At 47.7% G+C, this 19,891-nt stretch overlaps 8 protein-coding genes across 8 annotated transcripts; 4 read left to right on the top strand and 4 right to left on the bottom strand.

Annotated features, from left to right (window-relative positions):
• Positions 1-335: 335 nt before the first annotated feature.
• On the bottom strand, positions 336-2,132 carry N7466_005849 (ribosome-binding protein NMD3; the record flags this gene model as incomplete). Its single annotated transcript, XM_057165246.1, has 4 exons — positions 336-1,456; positions 1,531-1,820; positions 1,890-1,988; positions 2,068-2,132. 4 exons carry the CDS (start codon positions 2,130-2,132, stop codon positions 336-338), a joined length of 1,575 nt encoding a protein of 524 aa, XP_057020845.1.
• A 502-nt stretch (positions 2,133-2,634) lies between these two features.
• N7466_005848 (uncharacterized protein) lies at positions 2,635-4,546 on the bottom strand (the record flags this gene model as incomplete). Its single annotated transcript, XM_057165245.1, has 8 exons — positions 2,635-2,832; positions 2,907-3,147; positions 3,247-3,413; positions 3,479-3,823; positions 3,900-3,918; positions 3,980-4,138; positions 4,205-4,329; positions 4,394-4,546. Coding segments are annotated over 8 exons (1,407 nt in total), but the record flags the coding sequence as incomplete, so codon positions are not given.
• Positions 4,547-5,598: 1,052 nt separating this feature from the next.
• On the bottom strand, positions 5,599-6,746 carry N7466_005847 (uncharacterized protein; the record flags this gene model as incomplete). The annotated part of the gene is made up of 2 exons (XM_057165244.1): positions 5,599-6,027; positions 6,108-6,746. 2 exons carry the CDS (start codon positions 6,744-6,746, stop codon positions 5,599-5,601), a joined length of 1,068 nt encoding a protein of 355 aa, XP_057020843.1.
• A 1,265-nt stretch (positions 6,747-8,011) lies between these two features.
• On the top strand, positions 8,012-9,570 carry N7466_005846 (M20 family metallopeptidase; the record flags this gene model as incomplete). Its single annotated transcript, XM_057165243.1, has 5 exons — positions 8,012-8,137; positions 8,206-8,588; positions 8,647-9,048; positions 9,119-9,249; positions 9,329-9,570. The coding sequence occupies 5 exons, from the start codon at positions 8,012-8,014 to the stop codon at positions 9,568-9,570; spliced, it is 1,284 nt and encodes a 427-aa protein (XP_057020842.1).
• A 599-nt stretch (positions 9,571-10,169) lies between these two features.
• Positions 10,170-11,504, top strand: N7466_005845 (uncharacterized protein; the record flags this gene model as incomplete). The annotated part of the gene is made up of 1 exon (XM_057165242.1): positions 10,170-11,504. The coding sequence occupies one exon, from the start codon at positions 10,170-10,172 to the stop codon at positions 11,502-11,504; it is 1,335 nt and encodes a 444-aa protein (XP_057020841.1).
• Positions 11,505-11,900: 396 nt separating this feature from the next.
• N7466_005844 (uncharacterized protein) lies at positions 11,901-13,753 on the bottom strand (the record flags this gene model as incomplete). The annotated part of the gene is made up of 2 exons (XM_057165241.1): positions 11,901-13,385; positions 13,442-13,753. 2 exons carry the CDS (start codon positions 13,751-13,753, stop codon positions 11,901-11,903), a joined length of 1,797 nt encoding a protein of 598 aa, XP_057020840.1.
• Positions 13,754-14,400: 647 nt separating this feature from the next.
• N7466_005843 (uncharacterized protein) lies at positions 14,401-15,582 on the top strand (the record flags this gene model as incomplete). The annotated part of the gene is made up of 1 exon (XM_057165240.1): positions 14,401-15,582. The coding sequence occupies one exon, from the start codon at positions 14,401-14,403 to the stop codon at positions 15,580-15,582; it is 1,182 nt and encodes a 393-aa protein (XP_057020839.1).
• A 2,265-nt stretch (positions 15,583-17,847) lies between these two features.
• Positions 17,848-19,539, top strand: N7466_005842 (uncharacterized protein; the record flags this gene model as incomplete). The annotated part of the gene is made up of 1 exon (XM_057165239.1): positions 17,848-19,539. One exon carries the CDS (start codon positions 17,848-17,850, stop codon positions 19,537-19,539), a length of 1,692 nt encoding a protein of 563 aa, XP_057020838.1.
• Between the last annotated feature and the right edge of the window lie 352 nt (positions 19,540-19,891).

Raw genomic sequence — 19,891 nt, 5'->3', positions numbered from 1 at the left:
TCGAATTTTTCACGTCTCTTCCTGCACACTTAGGCCGCAGTATACTTTCCCCGGCGCAGGATTCATATTGAGTTATCTATCCCGGAGTCTTCCACCTGAGCCGAGCTCTGCACTTACAGATTCTGGTGGGCGTACCTATTACCCCGCAGCAAGGTATTTACATCTAGCCCTGCTTAAAATTCTTGAAGACAATGAAAAATTCTATATTCACTGCATGTGACTATATACTTTAGTATATCTTATCGATTTCAAAAACTTTTTTCGTTGTCTTAAGACGCATCGGAAAAGAGAACAAACGCCAGCCATGATCATCAGGTATATCACTTAGAGAAAGCTCATTCTCCATCCATATTCAGCTCATCAAAGTCATCAAGCAGCTCATCCATGTTGATCTCCGGCACTCCGTTCTCGCTCTGGTCATCATCATCCTCCTCCATGGCATCAGCAGCCTGGCGCTCCTTGCGAACCTTGTAAAGGTCCAGAGTATGCCGTAACTCGGGATCCTCTTCGACATCACGCAAGAAGGTCTCAAAGTCCTCCTCGAGCTTGTTGGCATCTGCCTGCTCACGACGGCTCTTCTGGGCGATACCAGCAGCCTCCTCGGCCTCGTACTCACGGGCCATACGCTTAAGACGCCAAGCACGGTTCTTGGGCTTCTTCTTGCGGGCGTAGTGCTTCTTGACGAGAACAACGTCCGGAAGTGCCGAGCTGTATTGGGAGCTAGCCTCAAGGGCCTCGTAGTTATCATTGTTAAACAAAGTGCCGCTGAGATGGTAGCCGAGCACGGAGTCACCAACGTGCAGAATTCCACCCAAGTGTGTGCGGGTGAAGTAGGTGATGTCGTTGGAACCAAGGTCGGAAGCGCGAGCGACGGTGGCCTCGGCCAAGTGGTATCTGCCATTTGAGAAGCCGGTGGGTTCGATATCCATGACGATGAACTCCTTGAGCTCGGTGACATCAGCAAGGTTCTTGAACGGGTTTCGCCAATAACCCCCTGTTGGGACGTCGGATGTCTGGAGGGTAGTCGGGTCTAAAAGGTTAATGGAGGTACCAACGCGGTAACAGAGTGTGAGGGGTGCAATGTTTCCGATTTGACGGGCAAGCTTGATGGGAAGTGCGACAAGATCATCTTTGCAGATGGGGATAATTTCAACGGAGAATGTGAACTTGTAGGACTTTGTGCTGGTGTGAATATCCATGGAAATAAGTTCCTGGGACTTCTTCATCTTGCAAGGCACGACCGAAGACAAGAAATCGCACATCTTCTCGGCATGGTTTCGCTGGGCGAAGTAGAAATCGAGACCGTCCTTGGCCTCTTTGATGTTGACCGTATCCTTGTGGGCACCGCTCTTCAGGATAAGTTGCTCCAGGTACAAGAAAGTACGCTTGTGGGGAACCTTCTGTCGGACCTGGACGGCAGCGCGCCAAGTGTTATGGGTATATGACTTCTTGCAGTCTGGAAAGGAAAAGAAAGAGAAATATGTTAGTCAATCATGCCTCACTGGTTCAAGGGATGAATATTTTGCATACCATCACACTGCTGGGACGCAACGACGTATTCCACCTCAAATGTCTGCTGAATGATTGTACCCTGGAAGGCCTCCTGTTGAATTGTGATCTTGACCTTCACTCGGCGAGAGTGAGGCTCAGTCCAGATGAAACTGGCGTCGATAATGCGGACTTTGGACAAGCCACGAAGACGTCGCAGACAGACAGCAAGTAATTCCTTCGATTCGGGGTTCGCGACAACCCAGCTGTTGGGGGGCTGGAGCCATCTCTCGCAATCTCTGCAGCAGTGAAGAGTTCCCTCGCGTTGAATACTGGATTGGCGAGCGCATAAGTCAGTATTTAGTCCGCCCGCGGGGTTTGGGGGAATGATGAGCCCTTACCCTTGAGAAACGTCGACATTGAGTCTCAAACAATCCTGACACAAAGCGCCAGCGGAGACAGTTCCATCAATAGGCGCACCACAGTTGCAGCAAAGAATACTGTGATAGCAGATTAGCAGGCATTCCGGGTAGTGGGAAAATCGCAATCCAAAAAATAGTTTAGCGATAAGAAACTCACGTGGCAACAGCGCTGGGCTCTCGCATCCCCGACATGGGGACTGGGGCATCCAAATCCATCGACATCTTGGATTTAGGATACAATCCGATAATCCACTGGAATTCGAAGGCTCACAAATGTGAAGTGATGCAAGATCGGATTTGTAACTTTTTTGCCCCGCCTCGTTCCAGTCAACTTTTTTGCGGCTGACTCATCTGTTTGTCTTGTTTGTACAAGGCGGTGGAAAAAAAGAAGAAAAAAAGAAAGAAGCAGCTGCCCAACCCGCCGGACCGGATCTACAATCCTCCGTTCCTTCATGAGTCATCCAAACATTCAACTGAACTGAACGTGAGAGTCCGTCCTGACTCCTGACATTAAAACTAAATAAAAGATGAACGCTAAATATGCAACAGTCAGGATTCGAATCTTCTCACTCCATAATACTACCCGATTCATTCGCATCCATTGAGTGTATTCTTCTAACTGCGAACTCTCGCCTCCTTGAAAACCATTATCCTTTCTTCTCCTTTTCGTACCAGGTGGTCCATCGTGACTATTGAATTTTGGGGACTACCACTAGGCTTTATGTTATAGGATATAGATAAAGCCCTTTAGTTCTCTATCAGTCTTGTCTTCCGTATTCTCTTCCGGCTCGCCACTTTGCGAGATGTCGTCTGTGATTACTGGTTCTGCGGCCTGCGAATTTCGATACTGCAAATAACATCGCAGGGCTAATGCACTAGCAAAGCCTAATGAAAGTCCTGCCAAACAGCACTTTATTCCGGTCTTTCCCATTCATGGATCTCGTCAGCTATTGAGTCACAGGCCATAACAAAGCGGAAAGTTCAGTTAATACGAACCGGATAGGTAGGTTCCTCGGAGGCCAAGAAGAGCTGTGGGCTTATGATATTCCCAGCACAGTATGATAGGAAAAGCATCGTGCCGACGGTCGTCTTTTTCGTATTTCCCGCAATATTGGATGCGACCATGGACATGCTGATAGGGATGATGACAGCGAATGCACCCATAATTGAGATTCCAAAAAGCTTAACAGATCGATGATGATCGTCTAGCAAATATAAGAGCAGTGTTCCGACAATGCTGAGTGAATGTTCTTAGCAGTGATGAACATTTGAAGATTTTGTATCGATTGGAAAAGCAAATACACCTGGAATCGGTACACCTGGAATCGGTACATACCTGATCAAGCTTAGACTTGCGAGAAGAATGGTCCGGCAATTGTGGATATAGTGTCCAGATAGCGAGCATATTGCGACAAGGCCGATTTGAGTCGCGGATGAAGGAAGCTGGTACAATAGAGCCTTAAGCCCAGAGTAGCCAAATCCAGCGATTATGATACCTTGAAACTAATCAATGAAGGAAAATCAGCCCCGGGTTGGTTTTTGAAGGTCAATTTGCAGGCAAAGCTCACAGAAGAGAACCCTGAGTTCACGAGCATACAACCAAACATATTTGCGCAGAGCAACCATGCCTGTGGATCAGTCAAGGCATCCCAAACTTGGTACACTTTGAATTCCTTCTTGGTTTTTGTCGGTTTTGTATCCTTTGTCCGTTGAACCGCGAGGATTCGTTGGTCGGGCGTGAGAAAGATGGCTTTGTCAGGCCCGTCCGGCAAATACTTCACAAGAACCAAGCCCCATGCAGCTGTGATAGAACCGAAAAGAATAAACATGTATTGCCAGGAGTATAATGCTCCATCGATATGTCCAATGCCATAGGCGAGCAGGCCACCGAATAGCCCTGCAGCCGAGTTTCCCTAATAAACGTAAGCAAGCTATATAGTTTGATGTTCCGAGGATGTCAGCTTGGAGCAACTTGGGGCAGTGACATACTAAGTACCAAAGACCGTGGCTAAAACTTTGTTAGACTCTGTCGAGTAATGCAAGAACCTTTTCAATGGACGCTGACTGACCGTAGAGTTTGCTCTTCGCGCTTATAAAACATGCCAGTCATAAAACTGAAACCCGGGGCAATGGATGCCTCTAGAACACCCAGGAAAAACCTCGCAACGACGAAACCTGCAAAACTAGTGCACGCGGAATGGCAAATGAGGATTATTCCCCACAATACACTATTCGCGTAGTTGTAGGTAAGCACATACATTTCGTCAGCTTCAATGATTGTTTTGAGAACTCACACAACACATGATAAATATTTTCCGATCGGAAGGCGAACAATAAGCCATGTCGTTGGGAAAGACCACGCAAAATAGCCAAAGTAAAAGGCGGATGTTGCCCAAGAGTATTGATCGCCAACAAGGCCCTGTGGGTCATGTTAGTTTTCATCATTCCCGTAATCTGATGTTTCTTTTTTGACGGTTGCATACAAGATCTGCTCGCAGATTCAAGAGAGCTGCATATCCGATGGATACTTTGTCTAGCAATTGTAGCAAGTAGGTGACTCCAAGAAGTGGCAGGATCCTACAGGGAAATAATTGACGTGTTTCGGTCAGTTTCGACCGAACGATTTGGTGAGGTGGACTTTTTGCGAGTTCTCACCATTTATCAATCTGCCAAAGAACTTTTCTTGCAGAAACCATCAAGATCTCTGCAGTCTCCGTATCTTCACTTGTATGCATTGAAGGGTTCTTTCTCGCTGCATCGTGCGTTATATTGTTGATTCTCGACATAGCACGTGTAATTCTCATTCAATGTTCGTTGTATTAACAGATGTATGCCCTCGGGAGCAGGATGTTTGGATACCTGATGTGCAAGCTTTGGAGTTCGAACGTAACATTCGAACTTTTAAAAACGACGCCTGGGCAACCTTTATACTAGATATGGAGAGAACAATTTGAAGGTAAGGTTTACAGCCTTATCGCGTCCAATTGATTCCTCTAGTATAATTGCTGAGAGTTTTGAAGATATCCTAGCAGAATCTACATCGAATTCCTATTCCTCTTCATGTATGTCATTGGACCTGTCAATATTGAGATAGGAAAACCGTGCCCAGGCCGTCTTTACACTTCTCAAGTGTTTGTGCCTATCTTCTCTGTATGCATATATACATCATGTATGCAAATAATATGGCTTTGAATTAGATTTTTCCTATCATATCAAATCATGACGACAAGATAAATGGCGATAAGGCCAAGAAGCGAACGGAATGCGCCAAGGGGGCTACCGAGGTATCTGATTGGCCAGAAGGAGCCGAGGTCGGCTCTTCCACCTGGGCATGGGTAAATTGACGAAAAGGATTTGAAAAATGGGTAGATAATCGTAAGTATTTCTACCGAATGTTAACCGTTAGATGGCTGGAAAATCAACTTTAAAAATTGCAAATGGGCGAATGAATGTGTTTGAGTGTTCCAATGTTGCGAGGTTGGAATTCAATGTTTAATGGGGCACTCGCAACCTCCAGATGTCTTGGAAATTGGTCTCTTTTCCACCATACCCTGTATCTACATTTTGGTCATATAAGAGAATTTAATGGGCTGGCCGCGACCTCGTGCGTCCTTACATCCATCAATAGATACGAAATCGATTGATTAGTATTTTACAAACATCAGCTAAGGTTATTTTATCTCTCAAGCTAAATTGTGAATTTCTCGAAACGGTCATCCTGAAGCCACTCGCTATAACTTATATGCCGGATCGAAGTTCGTTTCTCCAGAAAGACTGTCTGCAAGAGAGTCATGGCTCGTCGTATGTTGTTCCCACTCCTTTGAAGTTGAGCAAACCTGTCAATGATCCAGGATTCATGAATAATATCATCAGTCTCGAAGCCAGCAACGAACATCGCCCATGCCACATGTCTTAGGAAATTCGGGCCCTCGCACTCGTAAAGAATTGCACAGGCTTGCAGAAGGTTGGATAAACGCGAGGACTGAATATCGTATGCTAATCTATCATGAAGAACCACTAGAGCGAGGAATTCTGCGACTATGACGCACATATTGGAAACCATGGAGTTTCTTTCTTTCCTAGGTGAGAAAACAGTTTTGATGAAAGGCGAAAACTTCTGGATTTTTCGTTATCAGCCTTTGAAAAAAAACGAAAAGTACCGACTAGTAGATGATAAGGATGAGTTGAAAAATTTACCTTTTCCAAGAGTTTCAATTCGCGACCTAGTTGTATCATATTGCGTGGATTCTGTGTTGAGTCGCCATTCTCAATCTTGGTGAGTTTGTAACGTAGCATTGTAGTTTCGTGGACCAATTTTGACATTTCGCCGGCCTGAATATCCCAAAGTTCTTCCGCTGCAGGATACATCAAGCCCCAAGCATCTCGCAAGGCATTGCTTGAATCTTCAGATATCTGCTGTATCAGATCGGGATACTCTTCATTCAGCAAGTCTATCATGCTCCCGCCAAGACCAAATGTCGAGGCTTTTGCATCCTGATGAATGGTCCACAATGTAATCTGATTGATGATCTGCGGAGGGACCCGGTATCTGTCTTTCGGTTCATCGGATAAAGAATCAGGATTGCGCTCCGTGGAAAAAGCAATCACACTTCTTCCATGGGACGCAATCACGTCTCGCACACCTCGAAGATGAGCTTGCATGACCTTTGGGTCCTTTCCGTACATTTGTTCGTAGAGTATGAAGAGCCATAATGAGGGGAATGTGACCCATGAGTATGCATCTGGGGTCGCGAGATGCCGAATAAACAAATTCAATCCTTCTTGATGGTGATGGAGGGCTGCCGTAATGAGTCCGATGTCTTCGTCCTCTGCCATATCACGTATTGAGAACGATAATGGTAGATGAGAAAGAAGTCGATGTTTCATGCACATGAATAGCACGTACGTGTAGGTTGACCACCTAACTGTCTTGAGCACCATCCTAGGTATAAAGTTACTGGCATAGTGCTGAATACCCCGACAATCAATTTCAGTAAGAGGAAAGGGCCAGTCTTGGTCTTGAATTCCATATGGTAACTCAGGTGGCGTTGTTTGCAAGGTCGGGGGCGATGATAGCAATGGTGATAATACACTTAGTGGAGTGGAATCTAACTGGTCGGATATTTCGGCTTGGACTGTAACTTGGCCTTCGATTGAGAGTTCGGCTTCGGCTTGGGCTTTACAAGCAGGCGCGATTTCGATCAGTACAGCATTTCTGGACAACTCCTTCCCTGATCTTCGAGTTCCCCTTCTCCTCGCTGTTGGCCGAGGTCCATACTGGCATACTCTATTGCGCGGCAAACATTTCATACACTGTGGTCGAGTCTCATCACATTTAATTTTTCGTTTCCGGCATGTCCAACATCCTGCGAAGTGTTCAAATTAGGATAATAATCCCCAGCTCAGTAAAAAAGAGTAATCCATTCACTCAGCGAGGTTTTGATTTGAGTGGCATACCCATTTTACTGCGTTGCGCGTTGAGACCACTCATGGCTTCGGCTGTTAAGGAGTATCGTTGAGTTCCAGGTGTACTTCGGCAATTCTTGTAATTGGGCGGGGCGAGGCGAGGAGATATTAATGGCGCGGCGCGTTTCATTGTTTCCCCATCGAATCGCGAGCATAGATAAGATATTTCCTCTTTATGAAAGTAAAGAAATTAACCCGAAGATAAGAAAATGCGGGGTTTTACCATTTTACTTGGCGAGATAAGGTACTATTAGAGATGAGCATAAAGAAATTATGAAAAGTTATGTCATACAGAGGTGAGAATTGAAAATTAGAATGATATCCCCTTTCCCGCTTACAGTCTCTTCAAGTTGCAATCAGCCGAAGTGATGTCGGCTTCTATTTTGGTCATTTGGCGATGTAGGTGTACGAGACTGACTAGGAGCAGATGGAGGAAGGAACGTTCGGCATGATACCAGGGTATGAAAATTGGACAGCACATTGAGTCTCGACAAGATCAAAAGATAAAATAATGAATTGACCCCAAAACTACTTAAATGGCCACAAAGCTCCCCGATCAAGACTTTCTTTTGCATCATTCTTATTGAGATCATCTTTCGGCTTAAATCAACAATCAGAATTTCTGACTCTTCAAGATGTCCACTACCGCAACCATTCTGCCGCTCGGTCTGACGAATATTGAGCGCCTCCAGAGTGTTCAAAAGTCAATCGAAGCTGGATTCGCACCCAATTTTTCTAGCCTCAAAAAGGCCATTGCCCATGTCAGTGAATTATCAAGTCTTGGAGCCTGTCGTTCTCGTGCCCGTATTCAGACTTAACTTTGAATTAGATTCACGCCAATCCAGAGATCGCGTTTGAGGAGTACATTGCTCATGACACTCTCTGTGACTACTTGGAGAGCCTTGGTTTTGCGGTCACCCGGAAAGCATTCGGCGTCGAAACGGCCTTCGAAGTCCTATATGGCCAGGGCGGCCGCCTGGTCAGCATTGCTGCGGAATATGATGCACTCCCCGGGGTTGGTCACGGATGTGGCCATCACCTTATTGCTGCGACAAGTGTTGCCGCCTTCTTGGGCCTTGTCCACGCCCTGAAGGATCAAGGCGTTCCCGGCAGGGTGCAGCTGCTTGGTTGCCCAGCGGAAGAGAACCAAGGAGGAAAGGTCGCACTTGTGCGAGGAGGAGCAATGAATGGCGTTGATGCCGCAGTCGAGGCGTGAGTTCTCGCTTCTTTCCTTGTTCCCAAGTCTTCTCATTCTCTAATAAATATTTAGGCACCCCGTCCCACCAGAGAAGAAGGCCGGACCGCGAGGCCCAATCGATATGACTGGCGTTGGCACTCTTCCAAGTTTGGCCATGACGCGCTGGGTCGTCGAGTACCATGGCAGAGCTGCTCACGCCGCTGGCTTCCCGCACCAGGGAATCAACGCCTACGATGCCGCGATCGCTGCTTATAACAATGTCGCCTTCCTCAGGCAACAAACGCTGTCCGAAGAAAGAATCCACGGTGTCATTCTAGAGGGACCTACCGTTCCAAACACGATTGGACACTATACCAAGTCTGTGTGGGTTGCCCGGAGTCTCTCAAAAGGAACGCTTTTGGCCCTTTCAAAGCGGATGGTGGCTTGCTTCGAGGCTGCAGCAACCGCTACTGGGTGCACCGTCGAGATTACTGAGTAAGTCCATATTCCCCCCAATCATTTGATCGGGTAGTTTTTTAATGAAGGTTTTTTTTTCACTGTCCAGGGGAAACATGTATTTGGATCAAGTCATCACGGAGTCTCTGTGCCAGCGGTACGCAGATATTGCCAACAGTACCGGGGGCGAGAAAGTCACTCCATTCTCTTCAAAGGTGGAAACAGGTTCAACTGATTTTGGTGAGGACTCGATTTTCATTTCTTTTGTGTTTTTTTACCGCCTTCAAGCTTCATTGAAGATTAACATGTCTGTCTCAAGGAAACTTCACCTACGAATGTCCTGGTGTCCACGCTTATTATGCGATCGATTGCTCTCCGGAGACAATCATGCACCATCAATCTTTCACGGAGGCAGCGGGTACAGAGGATGCTTACACTAGGGCCACACAAGTTGGCGTGATTGTTGCCCTTACTGCGTGGGATCTTCTCACCGATGATGCATTCTTTGAGGAGATTAAGAAGGAATGGGAAGGAAAGTTGCAGACACATCTCTCTTTATAGGCGTGGCCTGTGAATCTGTGATGATAAAGCGCCCGCTCGTGGGCTTATTCCGACATCTGGAAGAAGATCTAAGGGCATTCGTTCGCATTCTCCTTAATAGTCTTTGGAAATCTCAGCACTTTTAACATCAACTGTGGATGCTCTCTGAGTAATTTTGCATGCTTCTGTATGGATGTTTCTGCGCGCTGTGTGATAGGCTAATAGCTGAGCGAAGTGAGGCCATCTAACCCTTCTAAGCGATCGGTACACGTGACCCATACACGGTCCTGCCCCCTTGATGGCAGCCTTGGGCCAGTAGGATGTATTTTACCCATTAGACCGAAGACATTCTATGTAATGTGTAGTACGCAGCAAATCAGCGAGAATGCTCTGGATCCACTATAGTGACTATAACAAGCGCTAACGGTGGCAGCCTGGTGAGAGCCTTGGCCATTCAGAAAGAAAAAAAGACAAAAGAAAACAAAGAAGACCCGGACCCTTCTTTTTAAGTTCAGTATACGTACCTTCATTTTCGTTTAATCTTGAAGTTACAAAATATTTGATCCAAGAGCATTCAGGTCATCTCTACCTACCCGCACGACAAATTTTTTTCAATCAGCATGATCGCTCTCTATAATGACATTCTCTTCCTGGTGCTTGAGCATCTTCACGACGAAAAAGACCGTCTTCGACTTTTATTAGTATGCCGTGGATGGTACACTATACTTCTTCCCAAGGCTTACCAGCGTATCAACGTTCAAGACTTACAAATCTATGGTTTTGTTTGTTCAATTCAACGAAATCCCGACATTGGTCTCTATATCCAAAATTTGCATCTCTCGTGGGGCTGGTATCCCATGGAAGATCTCAGTATTGAATACGATTTGGAGCCATTCGAGGATACCATCAACCAATTGAGCCTCTCAGCAGGGCACAGAGTGGAATGGGAAACCCAGCTTTTTGAAGGGAAATCCCACGCCTGGCTCGCACTACTCTTGCCATCACTTAAAGCCGTCAGAGCCCTAACTGTCCAATGCCCAGGCTTCTCCGATTCCTTTTTCCTCATGCTAGCTCGAGTAGCTTCTCGGGAAGCGCCATTTGATAAGAACCCCGTATTACAGCGACTGCAAACTGTGCACGCTGAATATGAATCCGTCAAATCACACCACTTCTCCGCGGAATTTTGGGCGGTGATGCAATTTCCAGCTTTACGATCATTCTCCGCGAGCAGGATGTGTGAAGAAAATTATGGCCGTTGGCTGAAGTTTTCTAAATGTAAACCAGCGTTCAAAACCTCTGGGGTTACAAAGCTGCAATTCGACCGGAGCAATGCTCGTGCAGGCATGAATGATTTTATTACGACCTGCGCCAATTTGCAAGTTTTTGAGTATCAGCACGACAACCAGGCTATCTGGAGTCAAGTATATCTCAACTTTCGCCCTGGACAATTTTACTTGGCTCTATATACCCAGAAGCATAGTCTGCAGGTACTTCGGTTGAACGATAAAGGAGAGCATGAGGACATAGACGAGGAGTGGGATTCAGAAGATGAAATGGACTACTCCTCTTTTGGCTCTCTGGAGGACTTCGGGCAGCTGCGTGAACTGCGGATACCCCTCCGTGTGCTCCTTCAATTCGGTCCGAACGATTACCCGGCTGTTTCTCTACAAGAGGTTCTCCCCTCCAGTTTGGAGCATCTCTTACTTGCTGCATACTATGTCAAGGACTTCGGCCTGGTGATGAGCAATGTTCAAAACATGCTAAGAAAACGAGAAGAGCGATTCCCGAATCTCAAAAGACTCGAAATTCAACCAGTCGATGTAGAGTTGGACGAGACAACAACCATTGCTTTTCATACTATGAAGACACCACAGCATATTATTCAGTCATTCGCACCGTTGAGGATGCAATGTGAAGACCTGGGAATCCATTTTGGCTTCATAGTTCACACATGACGTGTAGGAGAATGCCTCAAGTCTTAGGCCCTGGTTTACTGCACCCCGGTCAGTCCTCTCCGTCGAAAATAGTACTCACTAGCCTCACGTATTTTCATTCAAATGATTTTTTTGTTGATTCCCGTTCAAATTTTTAGTACGACAACACTAGCCATCAGATTTGGAGACCTTCGGCTAAGCGAAATCAGTTTACCATTAATCTTCAAATAATACTCTGATTTACACATGCATGGTATACGTATACTACACTGGCAGCTATACTAACCAGGTCTCTTAAGGTTCAAATGCCAACCAATCTAGTTGAAAAGGGTAACCAGTTAAATTAACTCATCAATATAGATGCGAAAAACTATGTTACAGGGTTGAATATTAAAATACGATGCTTGGAATCATTGACTAGGCCAAGATAGCCGCCAGCATCACCATCAACGTGGCACTGATCTGCAGCACGGACAATTGGGAGATCGATGACGCCCCACCGGTGTAGACAGCATAAGGAGCGCTGCTTGTGCTTGAAGCAGAGGCAGAGCTGGCTCCAGCAGCTTGGCTACCCTGTGGCCAGGCGTGGGCGGAGGACGCAGAGGCAGCAGGGTGACCTTGCGCACCGGAGCCGGACGCAGGCTTGTACGAAGCAGAGGTCATGGTGGGTTGGGCAACGGCGACGTTAGTCTGTGTGGTCACAACAGTGCTGACATACTCGGTGCAGGTATCGCCATTGGCACATGATTCCATAGTGTAAAGGGCAGTGTAGACTGCCTCTACGCCCGAGCCCGAGCCCTGACCACCAGTCGAGCCCGAGGATCCAGATTCGGCCCCGGCAGTGACGGCTGGGGACGAGACAGTTGCGGTGCTAGCAGCTTGAGGGTTCACGTTGATAACGGAGGTGGTGACAGTGGCGCCCTCGGAGGGGACGGAAGTATTCTCAGCGGACACTGCGACAGCTGTAGTTCCTACGGCCAAAGTCTCGGTGGTCAAGTAGGTGGTCTTCGACCGCAGAGGGCAGTTGGTGACAGATAGGGGGCAAGCAGTGACAGTCGCGATGCGGGTGCTCCAGACGGTGGAGATGGTTGACTCCGAGCCCTCATTTCCGTTATCATTTCCACCTGCAGTTTGAGCTGAGGTTCCTGACGGATATCCGGTCTGGGTAGCACCGGCAGCCTCCGTGACGGGGCAAACAGTCGTTGACACAACGATTGTCTCAGTCGTAAGGGAGGTGGTCTTCATTCTCGCGGGGCAGTTTGTGACGGAAGCTGGGCAAGCAGTGATGGTAACAACCCGGGTACTGACAATGGTAGAAGTGGTAAAGCCGGGGGTCTCGGAGGTCGAAGAAGCTTGGCCCTCTGGAATTGCAGTAGAGGTGGCTTGAGTGACTTCAGTCAATGGGCAGACAGTTGTTGAATCCACGATAGTCTCTGTTGTGAGGAAAGTGGTCTTCGATCTGGCAGGGCAGTCTGTAACGGAGGCCGGGCAGGCAGTGATAGTAGCAACGCGAGTAGTGAAGACAGTGGAAGTGGTAAATCCAGGGTTCTCCGACTCTGAGGCACCTTGGCCAGCTGGAAGGGAGGTGGATGTTGCTTGAGCACCTGCAGTTTCAGTCACTGGGCACACTGTAGTCGAAACGACAATGGTCTCAGTAGTGACGAAAGTAGTCTTGGATGATGCCGGGCAGTTGGGGATCGACGATGGGCATGCTGTGATAGTAGCTGTACGAGTGGATAGAATGGTGGAGGTAGTTGACTGAGCTCCGGGAGATCCACCAGTAATGGTACTATCTGGCAGCGAGCCAGTCGGCTGAGTGGGTACCGAGCCAGAAGGAACATCGGTGGTAGGAGCTGGAGATGAGGATGTCAAACCGCTTGCTTGCGACACAGATTGCTGAGGCTGAGTTGATCCAGTAGGAGCCGAGCCTGATGCAGAAACTAGAACTGAAGTCTGACGAAGAGGGGTCGAAGTAGGAACTGAAGAGGCTGAGATGGCCACAGACGAGGAAGCTGAGCACGAGCTGCGGTGTGGCACTGGTCTGGAAATATAGGTCCAATGCGGGTGAGAATGGGAAGAGTGAGTGTGAACTGGTCTCGAATAAGGAGTGGAAGAGCTAATGTGCGCCGAAGTGCGAACAGGCAGAGGAGTCGACGATGGGGTCGGGGTTGCCTTGGAGGAAGGAACAGACGACGAAACATGAGCGCTGCAAGGTCTGCGACTGGGCAACTCCCTTGAAATATAAGTCCAATGGTGCTCGTGGTGCTCATGGTGAGTCGCCTGAGGGGTAGGTGTTGTTGCTACAACAGTGGGTGTTGCTACAGGATCAGATAACGTCAAAGCAAAGCCAGTCTGTGCAAGGCATGCAGCGAGGATCCATCCTCGAACCAAAAAGTGACCCATCTTGACCAAAAACAAAAACGCAGGTGGAACTTCAAAATTGATAAAAGAATGACAATGGTGAGAAGGTCAGAGCAGATGCTCGATTAAGTGCAACGACAACGAGAAAAGAATGACAAGTTGTCGGACATGCAAAAAGAGTGTGAGGATGTGAAGTCGCGGAAGGATGGAGCGCGGAGCTCCTGTATATACATCGTGGGCGAAGGAATTGTGGATTCAAGCCCACGGACATGTCCGACAAAATGGAGAGCTGATTTGACCCTGATTGTGCGAAAGGCGCTCGGCTTTCTTGTTTGTTGGTCCCCATTAACCTGTACTATTGACGCCCGATGGGTCTTGTCGTAGATTTCCTGGTGGATCCGCGTGTTGAGGTAAAAATACCCGGCGATCCACTTTTCCCCTGGAAAAACAACATCAAATGTTCAGCTATCTAGAAATAAAAGAGAGAAAAATTCAGTATTTAGAGTACTCCTAGCCAGTTTCTCACTGTAATTGAGAACTCCACATACATACCAAGATGTCTCTACTTCGGTTTGCCCTTGCTGGCCTCCTGCTCCAGCTCGGCCATGCGGCTGCGGGCTCCGTGTCCAGCCCGATCCCCAGCAGCCAAGCCTATAAACACTCAGCAACCTGCCGTACTGTGCTCGGAACGAGTTCAGTTACTTCTGTGCCCACAACAACCCTTACTCGTCGCATTCATGACCCGACCCCTATTGTGGTCTTCTCCACGGTTCAGGATACCGTCACCGTTACTCCGTCAGAGTCGACCATAACGGAGTCTCATTATGAGACCACTACAGTGACTTCTATCGAGACCCCTGTCACCGATACCTTCTCAACAACCTCTACTGAATATGATACAATGACTGCAACGACTGCTCGTGAATCTATTACTTTAACTATATTCTCCACCATTTCGATCACTAGTACTGCTACTGCGACAATTGCTACCTCATCAGGCTTTACTCCTGTTGCCGATACACTCGCTACTCCCTCCACTTATAAGCGATCATTGGTGTTGGAGAATGACTGTTCTCCGTACATTGATGATTTTGAGTATCCACAGGAAGTGATCTGCGAGGAGAAAGTTATCCTTAAGACTACAACAACTTCGACAGTTACTACGGCCCCTGCTACCACCACGGCTGTTACACCTTCCACAACTGTAATAGTGACCAACACCATTACATCCACCTCGGTGTTAGTGCTTGCCGATATATCTACCACCCTGAGCTACAGCACCACCTCAACTATTACTGTGACCACCTTGGCACCCGTTGTGACTGATACTGTGACTGCTACCACTGTGGTTACTGCGGTCACCACCACTTCCCAGTATGCGGCGTGTGCCACCAATAACATTGCCGGCTTCCCTCTTTCTTCAGATTTCGGTAGCTTCGCCGGCCTGTATATCTATGATATTAACTTTGCCAGTATCAGTGGCTTCACTTTGATCGTGGGCAACTCCGATTCCGCTTATGACTGCTGTGTAAGCTGTCAGGAATACTCGAACTGCGCGATGAGCTTCTACCAAGTGGTTTCTTCTACTGTGAATTACTGCTATTTGGCTCAATCAACTGTCTGCTCGGCTACCTCTAACTATGCCACCGCCTATCTCTCCGAGACTGCTAATACTTATGAGATCTCAAACGGAAACTGTGGTCATTACAACGGAGTCCAGGCAGTAGAAATTAATTAATATGATTGATTGACGTTGATTTTGGGAGGCATAGTTGACAAATGTTGATCTCTGAAAGATCACATGTGTATCTTAATTGAATAAACATTTGAAACCTTGAAGCGCGCTGTTCTAATTGTGTGAAATAGTATGCGCCTATATAGACAGGATAGTGTCTGCCGGCTGGGGCCTTCTTGCATGTGACTGGACCCATGTCTACAAACTGTTAAAAGATTGAATGTGTTGTGTGGAAAATATCAATGTCATCAATTGATGATAATATTGGGTGTCTTATCACTTGAGGAGTCATGATTCATGAATACATTGATGATTAATCGATATATTTTCCCCCTGAGTTTCTCTTCCTGGCCGGACTATTCTATATCCGTCCTCCATGTCGGTCTAAAGTTCACCCGAGTGTCCTATGTCACCTGATCGATCAGTCACATGGAAGCCACACCAGTTGACTTGAGTTGTCGAGTGACCACTTTCGAGTCCCGGCATGATGACTAAACGAGCTTCAAGATTGGCAAAATATGAGACCTAAAACATTACGTAGCTGGAAGGCTGAATCGTAAATGGTACATGCATGCACATGTGGTCAACTGGTAAATCTAACTAGATTCTAGAGGAGAGTAGAGGAGTAAAGGAGTAGTGAAGCACTTGAGTAAAAGAGTAAGCACTAAAAGACTAAAGTAGCACTAGTAGATCTGTGGAGCTCTAGAAGCTCACATGCAGAGTGACTTCTCACTGCTACATATTGTAGGTCCATAGGATTGTCCTCCGGATGGAAAAGAATTCCAAGTTCCAAACGAAACAAATGATTGCCCTGAAGATTCCTTTGTGTGCTGGGAGATTCGCATCGATTCAAAGTACCGGTGAGCATAGATATGCTTTCTTCATGAGTTCGACATATATACCGAAAGCTTGCTCGTACCGGTTATGACGGATTTTCACGATGCGGTCGGAAAATTGGGAATCATTGTTGATTTTGTTAAACATGTTCTAATGAGTCTTGCGCAGTCGAAAGACTAACATGGGATTTTGCTATTGAGTAAAAACCATGAACCTTGCTAGGATGGCTTGGAGCAGATATTATACCGGCACGGCTCGTCGCCAATGGCAGACGTTATTGCCCGACTCCCACTCCCGGCGCCCCAAGCCGAGACATCTTGAGGGTAGCCCCAGGATAAATGAACCATTATTATTTCGAGATTCAACGCTATCGGGGTCTCAGATATGACAAAATTCGGACAAAATCCGATTCCGCACCAGCATTAGTGGTGCCAGGCGGCCCAGGCCCAGGCCACTCCCCACGGGGCTCGGAATAGCATCGGCGAAACTCTGCATCGGGCGTCTGTATTTCCCCGCAATCATGTATGTTGCTGCGGTCAACTTAATTCGCCCCTGAAAACTTCATTATTCAGTGAATCCGGTATTTATACAGAAATATCATCCACGAAGGGGAGGTGTACAATACTTTCGCATCAAAAGGGAATACAGTGGTCAGGACTCAGAGGCAGAAGCTATTTTAGTGCCTTTGCGTCTTGCTCTTCCTCATAATAGTGTTCTTCTCTCGTCTAATGGGGCCGAAGACACGTAAAAATAGGGCCTAGGGGATTCTCTATTAGCTCAATGCGTGGTTTGAACCGATATTCAGCTTGTAACGGATCGTTTCCGGTTCGGTTCCCGTACCTCGCTGAGCCGTTGTCGGCTTCGATTTCCCGGGCATTTGTGTTCCGGTCGGGCAGTCTTCGGGGAAATACTAGCCGTGCCCGAGTAAACCACGGTCCCTTTCGAGTGGGGGGCAAAGAAGGTTTACTTCTAAGGGTCAGAGCATCGAGGCGTCGTTCATCCATTACCATGCTGGGTCTTCAGGTTCCGGCCATGCCGACAAATTGCGCGATCGGACTGTATTCGAAAGGCATTTCTAAATGGTCCAAGTTGGGTGTCACAGTATTATTCCGTATCTGCTGGGGCCGCCACTCATGTGCTTAGCAATGTTGGGCCTGCTTCGCAGCATTCCCTATTTTGTAAACACATAATGGTAACCCCACAAAAAAAGATTCAATTGTGGATACTCAGCGGTGTTGTGGGGTCCGGGGCATGTCGGTCGGGAAGTTGGGGAGAGGTACAATGATAAAGTATCCCACAGACAATCTTTTCACATAAATAGCCCTTTCGTAGAGAGAATTGGGTTCATCTCTCCTACCTTCTTCCTCTCCACATTCTGACCCCATAAGGCCATAAGGGTCATTTTTTACCGTGATTGTTTCAACTGTCAAAATGAGGGATAATTTGGAGGAAAAGCCCGAAGCCATGGGCAAAGAGTTCAGTGATGAACTCACGCCCGAGGAGCGTGAGCATGAGATCGAGTCACGCGACTTGCAGAGCCACCAGTACCTCGACAACGAATCACTACACGACAGGATTGCCTTCGCGCAGATACCAGTGCACATGAGGAGTCCTCGCATGCTAGTTATCACGCTGGGTGTGTTCGCAGCCTTCAGCGGCATGCTGAGTGGATTAGACCAGTCGGTAATCTCGGGCGCGTTGCCTGGTATCCGCAAGCACTTTATCGCGTCCGGCGTGTGGACGAGCATGGATGACCCGAAACTAGCGACCGACATTTCACTGATTTCTTCACTGATGCCGCTAGGCGCAATGGCCGGCGCCTTCATCATGACGCCGCTGAACTTCTACTTTGGACGTCGCAACTCGATTATAATCTCGTGTTTGTGGTACACACTGGGAGCGGGACTTTGTGCGGGCTCCCGCAGCGTGAGCATGCTGTTTGCCGGCCGATTCATTCTGGGCATCGGTATCGGTATCGAAGGCGGCTGTGTCGGTATCTACATCTCGGAGTGTGTACCACCAGAGGTGCGTGGTAACCTGGTTTCGGTGTACCAGTTAATGATCGCATTCGGCGAGATTGTCGGATACGCGGCTGGTGGTGTATTCTTTGAAGTCCGATCGGGCAGCTGGCGCTGGATGCTGGGCTCGTCTCTTTTGTTTTCGACGATCCTCCTTGTCGGAATGTGCTTCCTGCCAGAATCACCGCGTTGGCTGGTATCCAAGGGCAAGTACGGGCGCGCGTGGCAGGTGTGGAAGTCACTGCGCGACATGGCGGACCCGAGAAGCCTGGACGAGTACGTGGCGATGGAAGTGACGGTCAAAAATGATGTCGAGCGCTCTGCGAGCGAGAAATGGTATCAAAGGTACCTAGAAGTATGCAGGGAGCCGCGTAACCGACGCGCGCTTGTCTATGCCACGGCAATGATCTTTTTCGGGCAGATGACGGGCATCAATGCAGTGATGTACAACATGTCGAACCTGATGGCCAAAATGAACTTCAACGATCGCGAGTCAGTCCTGATGTCGATGGTGGGCGGCGGCGCGCTGTTTTTGGGAACGATTCCCGCCGTGTTCACAATGGATAAGTTCGGACGACGCGTCTGGGCACAAAATATCCTGATGTTCATTGTGGGCATGGTGCTCGTGGGAGTTGGCTATTTATACACCAACAATGGCGTTGATTACTTCAATGAGCACAAGTCAATTGCCTTGGGGTTGTTTTTCTCCGGCCTGGTGTTGTACATGGGCTTCTTTGGCGCGTATTCGTGTCTGACCTGGGTAGTTCCAGCGGAGAGCTTTGATTTCAACACCCGCAGCCAAGGTATGGCGATCTGCTCTGCATTTCTGTATTTGTGGTCATTCATCGTGACGTACAACTTCGAGGGGATGCAGAAGGCGATGACCTATACCGGTCTGACGATCGGTTTCTTCGGCGGCTTGGCAGCGCTAGGCTTCTTCTACCAGCTGTTCTTTATGCCCGAAACCAAAGACAAAACCCTAGAGGAGATCGACGAGTTGTTTTTGATGCCGACTAGTAAGCTGGTTGCGTTGAACACGAGCAATCTAGTCAAGCACTTTCGGCCGCGACACAAGCAGGAACAAGTCGACACCTGCAACCCCTAAGACTTGAACTTTCCACCTAGCGGGCCAATTTTCATGGCCCCCAGAAAAGCTATATAGCTCAAGTTGAGGCAAACGGATTCCTCGCCGCCTACTACTGTGCAGTTAAATTACCACATTAGGTGGCAGCCTTAGTTAGATTCTTACACACTTTATACAATCAATTGAATCTCCACGCTTTACCTCATTATTTTACATCTAACCGTATTTAATTCACACTAGCAAGGAGCCATTCAAGCATGTAATCTTGAAAAGAACGTTGGATAGCAACCACACTTCGAGGAAGCGCTCATCACTTTGCTTCAAATGTTAGTGATCTTGGAAGCTTTTTATTGGGCAGATCAATCAATAGAGC

The sequence above is a fragment of the Penicillium verhagenii genome, assembly GCF_028828195.1.
Source record: "Penicillium verhagenii strain IBT 33310 chromosome Unknown utg000006l_segment0_segment0, whole genome shotgun sequence".
Classification (NCBI taxonomy): Eukaryota; Fungi; Ascomycota; class Eurotiomycetes; order Eurotiales; family Aspergillaceae; genus Penicillium; species Penicillium verhagenii.
The sequence above is the reverse complement of the archived record's forward strand: the minus strand, read 5'-3'. Positions and strand labels throughout refer to the sequence as shown.